Source organism: Numida meleagris, chromosome 5 (genome assembly GCF_002078875.1).
Source record: "Numida meleagris isolate 19003 breed g44 Domestic line chromosome 5, NumMel1.0, whole genome shotgun sequence".
Classification (NCBI taxonomy): Eukaryota; Metazoa; Chordata; class Aves; order Galliformes; family Numididae; genus Numida; species Numida meleagris.
This window is the reverse complement of record NC_034413.1, coordinates 32,520,712-32,527,161: the sequence shown is the minus strand read 5'-3', so window position 1 is coordinate 32,527,161 and position 6,450 is coordinate 32,520,712. Positions and strand designations below refer to the sequence as shown.

Sequence of the window (6,450 nt, the reverse complement as noted above, 5' to 3'; positions counted from 1 at the left end):
GTGGAGGTGAGCGGGGCTCTGCGCCACGCGCGGGTGTCCGTGTGCGGCGCGTGGCGGTGTGCGGCGCGCGGGGCCGTGCAACGCGGGTGTCCGCGTGTGTGCGTGTGCGCGGTGCACGTCCGCGTGCATTGCATACGCGTAGCGCGGTGCTCGCGGTGCGGCGAGCAGGTGGATGTGCGGTGCCTCCGCGTCCGCGTGTGTGCGGTACGCGTACGCCGCGCGATGCCCGGCTGCGTGCGGTGCACGGGTGCGCTCTGCACCTGCGTGTGCGCAACGCCCGTACGCGCGGTGCCCGCTTGCCGTGTGCCGTACCCGTGCATGTGCAACGCCCGCGTGTGTGCGGCGCGCCCCGCGCGCAGCGTCTGCGTGCACTGCACCACCCTGCGCCGTGCCCGCAGGACGACTACATCCGGAGCTGGGAGGACGGGCAGCCCCCGGATGAAGGTACCGGGGGGGGGTCGGTGCCGGCTGGAGTGGGGGGGGCGCGGCCCCGTCCCAGCCCCCGGCAGCCGCAGCCGTGCGCAGCTGCGCGGTGTAGGGGCTCCCGAGCGACCCCCTGCCGTGCCCCCAGGGGAGGACAGCACCAAGGACCCGTGCCAGAAGGTGAAGTGCAGCCGGCACAAGGTGTGCGTGCCGCAGGGCCCGCAGCGCGCCGTCTGCGTCAGCCGCAAGAAGCTGGAGCACAGGTAGGGACTGTTGGGGGGGGTGAAGGGGGAGGAAAGCATTTGGAGCGGGGGCTCAGCGTCGCTCTCCCCACCAGGATCAAGCAGCACGGGGGCTGCAGGCCGTGCCACGCCGCCCGCCCAGCGCCCGTCTGCGGCTCCGACGGACACACGTACAGCTCGGCGGTAAGCGCGGGGACGGGGGGGGGTGGTTGTGGCGCCGCGGCGCCCCGTGACGCCAAGCTGTGCCCCCAGTGCAAGTTGGAGCAGCAGGCGTGCCTGGCCGGCAAGCAGCTGACGACGCGCTGCGACGGGCACTGCCCCTGCCCCACCCCCGGCAGCACGCAGGGTGAGCGGGGGGGGGGGGGCACGCATGCCATGGAGGGGGTGCACTCGTGCAATTTTGGGATTCGCCTGTGCGATATGTGGGGGTGCCCCCATGCGATGGGGTGCTGCGTGCACGCGATGTAGGAGTGCACCCATGCAACGTGCGGGTGTTCCCGTGCAATTTGGGGATGCCCTTGTGCGGCGGGGGGTACGTATGTGCAATTTGGGGATGCGCGTGCAATGGGGTGGTGCATCTGTGCAGTGTGGGGGTGTCCCCCGCCCCACCGTGACCCCCCCACCCTGCAGAGCCATGCACTGGACAGGACCTGGCCGACCTGGGGGAGCGGCTGCGGGACTGGTTCCAGCTGCTGCGTGAGAACGCCAAGCACAACGCCTCCGGAGGGACCCCCGGCACCGGTGCGACCCCGACCCCACATCCACCTTGTCCCCATGTCCCCTTGGGGCTGGGTCCCACGGTGGCATTGTTCCCTCCAGCGCTGGCAGCCGGCTGCAAGGAGGCAGTGGGGTGGATGTTCGGGCGCTTGGACACCAGTGGGGACCGCGTCCTGGAGCAGCCCGAGCTGGCCGCCATCAACCTGGACAAGTACGAGGCGTGCATCCGCGCCTTCTTCAACTCCTGTGACACCTCCCGCGATGGGCGCGTCACCGCTGCCGAGTGGTGCCTCTGCTTCTGGAGGGAAAGTGCGTGGGGCTGGGGGGTGTGTGCCATGGGGTTTGGGGGCGTAACAGAGGGAAGGGATGTGGATAATGGGGTTTGGGAGATGTGTAACATGGGGGGGGGCGTGCACGCTACAAGGTTAGGGGATGCACACCAGGGGGGAATGCACACTATGGCGCTGGGGGGATGCACTGCACAGCATCAGGTGCAAGACACAGCGTGCATGCAGTGCAGGCAGAATGCACACTACGGGACTGGGGGAATGCATGCCACAGGGTCATAAGATGCAGTGCACAGCATCAGGGAGATGCATGCACACCACAGAGGGATGTACGCTGCGGGGCCAGGGATTGTACACCGTAGGGGGATGGATGCAATGCAGGGAGGGTGCATGCCATGGGGTTGTGGGGATGCACCCCACACCATGGGGCTGCCCCCTGAGCGTGTGCGGGTGCCGCAGAGCCACCGTGCCTGCGGGAGCTGGAGCGGCTGCAGCTGCAGGAGGCGGCCAAAGTACAGCCGGGTGAGTCAGGGTCTTGGGGAGTCCCGGCCCCTCTGATGCAGTGGGGCTGGGGTGCTCCGTGCCAGGGGGTCCGGGCACTGCACGCGTTCTGGGGTTGGGCGGGGACCCTGCTTCCTGCAGGTGCCTTTGTGCCCAGCTGCGACGAGGACGGCTACTATCGGCGGGCACAGTGTGAGCCGGGCGGCGCGCAGTGCTGGTGCGTGGACCCTCAGCACGGCACTGAGCTGAGCGGCACCCGCTCCCATGGCCACCCCGACTGCGGTGAGCTGGGCAGGGTACCGTGGGGTGACATTCCCAAGCGGTTGGGGGGCCCTGTTCCTGAGCCATCCCTGTGCCCACAGAGGACGCAGCGGGGTTTTCAGGAGACTTTGGCAGCGGCGTGGGCTGGGAGGATGAGGAGGAGAAGGAGCCTGAGGAGGCGGCCGAGGAGGCCGAGGAGGAGGAGGCCGAGGCTGGTGAAGGAGATGATGGTGGCTACATCTGGTAGAGGCGGGGGGGGGTAGGCATGGCCCGGGGCAGCCCCTGTCGCCCCATTGCCCCCCAGCACAGAGCGCAGGGGCAGCCCCCGGCCCCATGTGGTACAGGGCTGTGGGGGGCTCGCCCGGGCCGGCCCCACGGCGGGCGGGGGGCGAGCAGCACGGAGCTGAGCTCGTGCCCCCCACCCCCCCGTTTGCGCTTTTTTTTTGTTTTATTTGTAATTAATTTTATTTTTCTTGGGGGAGGGGAGGGGAGTAGAACCTAGCGTGCTGCTGCGTGGTCAGAAAGTGCACTAATAAACGAAAATTGGGAAAAAAAATGGGAAAAAAGCAAAAAAAAACAACCCACCAACAACAACCCCCTCCCTCCCCACCTGCCCCCCCTGTACCCCCCCGTCCGTGCTGTGCTTGCTGCTGCGGTGTTGTGAAATAAACGCCCGTGCTGTGTCGAACGCTCCACGCCCGTTCCTGGCCCCCCTCTCCCCCCTCCCCAGGGCCTTGTCCCCAGATGTGCCCCACTTTGGGGGCCACCACGTTCCCCTGTCCCCAGCCACCACCAGGGACTCCAGTGCTTGGGTGAGGGCCTTTATGGAAGCACTCCAGTTTTGGGGAGGGCTCACAACTTGCTGGGGGGCTGCTGCTGCAGCCGCCAGGCCGCCCGTGCCCCCTGGCTGGCGGCATTGAGTGGGGCAAAGGCGGCAGGGTTCCCGCTGCAGCGGTAGCGGGCGAGGGGTGCGTGCAGCAGGGAGATGGGGATGCAGAAGTTGAGGTGCGGGTAGGTGGTCCCCGTGGCATTGTCCCGCGCGTTGCTGGCCACGATGCCTGGAGGGGGGGGAGATGTCACCAAAGTGGGCAACGCAATGGGGACGCATTGGGGACGCAGTGGGGAGGGGGGCTCACCCAGCAGGCGTCCATCGCGGGCGGAGAGTAGGGGGCCGCCACTGGAGCCAGCGTGCACGGCGCAGGTGCTCTGCAGCATCACTGGGGGGGTTCCTACCACGGCTGACAGCACGCCCCCCGTCACGGAGGGGCCACACGCACGGCCCAGCGCCCCGAAACCCAGCGCCAGCACCGCCTCCCCTGCGTGGCACCATTGGCATTAGGACACCCCATCACATCCCCATGGCACCCCCATGGTGTCCCCTACCCCGGAACCGCACATTCCCTATAGGATGCTGTATGGGAACTGCTGAGTCACAGCCTAACCCACTGATTGAGCACCTGGAGACGAGACCAGGTCAGCCCTGGGAGCACAGGTGAAGGCAATTCACTGTGTGATCAGGCTCCACCCCTCTTAGGCCTCATTTAAGGGCTGACTGCCACTGAGGAAGAATCTCTTTCTGGAGATTCCTCCTTGATGGTGTCTTTCTGTGAGCCTAGATCTTTGGAGATGGGTGAGCATCCTTTTTTTTGTAATGCCTTCTCACTGTGCATATCCGAGACTGATCCTGCTGCTGTTGCAGATGCCATTGTCCCATCCCCCTCCCATGGCATCCCACTGTGTCCTGGTCTCCCAGTCCAAAGCTGGCACTCACCAGGTTGGAAAGTGGTGGCAAGGTCGGGGGGCTGAAAGCTGGGCACGCTGTCCTGCAGCTCCAGCACTGCCACGTCAAAGGGGGATGCCTCAGCTGTGGCGAACACCAGGCGAGCCTGCAGTACAGTGTCACTGCAGGTGCAAAAGGGGGAAAAATAAAGAGAACAGCAAAAAGCAGGGTTAGGGGTGAGCCAAGAAATGCACGTGGCCCTGGGGATGCTGCACAGTCTGGTTTGCCAAAGTGCAAGTCGCACCCTGCATTGCATCTTACATTGCTCCCAAACCTGGATGTGGCCAAAGGGAAGCAGCTCTGTTTGCTGTAGTGCCCCAGCTCTTGCACATTTATTGCATGACCTATTTTGGGTTGCATCCTCATTGCATGACCTATTTCAGGTTGCACAACCACATTGGGTTGCAGCCCCATTGCATGGACTGTGTTGGGTTGCACGGCCTACGTTGGGTTGCGCACCCATTGCACAGCCATGTTGGGTTGCACACCCATAGCAGGGCCCATATAGGGTTGCATACTTATTGCATGGCCTGTGCTGGGTTACAAACCCATTTAATGGCCTGCATTGGGTTATACAACCGTGCTGGGTTGCACATCCATAGCAGGGCCCATATGGGGCTGCATACTTATTGCATGGCCTACGTTGGGTTGCACACCCATGTTGGGTTGCACACCCGTTTGCACAGCTCATGTTGGGTTGCACACCCCATTCCGTATTGCCCACCCTCAGACCCCCATCATCCCGCAGGGCCACACTCACCGCGTGGTGCTGTGCCGCAGGGTGACACGCAGCGGAGCGCCCAGTTGCAGCACGTGCCGACAAGTGAGCAGCAGCTGTGGGGCCACCAGTGTGCCCGACCCCCAGCTGCTCCCGCTCTCCACCAGAGCGGTGCAGCGCGGTGCAGGGCTGCCGTGGGCCTCGGGCAGTGGCAGCGGCGGAGGCAGGCTGCTGAGCTCGGACAGTGCGCCGCGGGCGCTCTGCAGGAGGGCGTGCAGGGAGCAGAGCAGTGCCAGCCCCAGCCCCTGGCTGCCCTGGCAGCAGGCGGAAGCAGCAACGATGGCCACGAGGCGCGGTGGGGCAGATGCGGGTGCGAGGGCGAGGACGGGCCCGCCCTGGGTGCCAGGCAGGCAGCGCGCGTCGGTGAGCAGCAGGGCATGGTGCGGCCCAGCGGCGTTGCTCAGCACACCGGCGCTCAGCGCATTGAGGAAGAGCTCGGGGCAGAGGGCGCCGAAGGGCGTCCCGCAGGCCAGCAGGGCCGTGCCCTTGTGCAGCGCGGCTGCCGGGGCCCAGGGTGTCCAGGTACCACCAGGTGTGTCCAGGCCGGGCACCCGCAGCCAGCAGAACCAGGGCAGGGCCTCGGCGCTCTCCTCGGCCACGCTGAGCGTGCCAGGCAGCGCGCGGGCGAAGGCGTCGCAGCGCAGCAGGGCCAGCGGGCACGCCGCGTACTGCTGCACAGCGTCAGGTGGCGGGGCAGCCTGCAGCACCAAGATGCGCAGGCCGGGCCGCAACGCCGAGGGCGGCAGGGCATCGCCATGGGGCCAGGCGGTCGCGTCGGGCTGCAGAAAGGGCACCAAGACGGCAGCGGGGCACAGCACCAGGCCCGGGCCGCGGCACAGGATGGCCCCGCTGCAGCTGCTCGGCTCCACGTCCGGCTCCGAGGGGTCCGACACGCTGACCACGCAGCCGGGCAGCTCCCACGGCACGGCGGTAGTGTCCTCAGCCATCTGCGGGGCGGCAGCACGACGCAACGCGGAGCAATGCGGCACGGAGCAACGCGATGCAGCGTGATGCAACGCAGAGCAACTCAACGCGGAGCAGCAACTCAACGCAAACCAAAGCGAAGCGGAGCAACGCACCGCCCCACCGCCATGGCCGCACGGCCCCGCACCGCCCTACTCGCCCATTGGCCACCTGCAGCCCCGCGGCCCGGCCCCATTGGTGAGGGCGGGGCCGAGCGCGCCGACGTGGCGAGAGGCCGGGCGCGGGCGGCGCGTCGCACAAGGGTAGGTGGGCGCCGCACGGGGTTCCGCCGCGCAAAGCAGCGCTGCCTTTTCTGCTGGAAGATCAGTGCCTCCATCTGCAGGATCGAAGGCAGAAGTTAACATCTCTTTCCCCCTCCCCTATCTTCAACTACCGGACGTGCAGAAAGCAGATGCGCAGCAGGGGCAGGAGGTGCCCGCAGCCAGCAGCACTCGTGCACTTGCATGCAGCCGGTGGGTGAAGCACCTGCTGGGCACC

At 66.5% G+C, this 6,450-nt stretch overlaps 2 protein-coding genes across 3 annotated transcripts; one reads left to right on the top strand and one right to left on the bottom strand.

Moving 5' to 3' along the window:
* SPOCK2 (SPARC/osteonectin, cwcv and kazal like domains proteoglycan 2) lies at positions 399-3,116 on the top strand (the record flags this gene model as incomplete). Its single annotated transcript, XM_021399567.1, is given in 9 exon segments — positions 399-444; positions 572-686; positions 761-848; positions 918-1,011; positions 1,296-1,406; positions 1,485-1,691; positions 2,129-2,191; positions 2,312-2,452; positions 2,533-3,116. Coding segments are annotated over 9 exon segments (1,011 nt in total), but the record flags the coding sequence as incomplete, so codon positions are not given.
* TYSND1 (trypsin domain containing 1) lies at positions 3,240-6,150 on the bottom strand. 2 transcript variants are annotated; one of them, XM_021399566.1, is made up of 4 exons: positions 4,972-6,150; positions 4,203-4,333; positions 3,568-3,669; positions 3,240-3,489 (listed from the first exon to the last, which is right to left on the bottom strand). In XM_021399566.1, exons 1-4 carry the CDS (start codon positions 5,934-5,936, stop codon positions 3,284-3,286), a joined length of 1,404 nt encoding a protein of 467 aa, XP_021255241.1. In that variant the 5' UTR covers positions 5,937-6,150; the 3' UTR covers positions 3,240-3,283. The 2 variants fall into 2 exon arrangements, with proteins under 2 accessions (XP_021255241.1, XP_021255240.1); XM_021399565.1 differs by having other exon boundaries at positions 3,568-3,747; positions 4,972-6,147.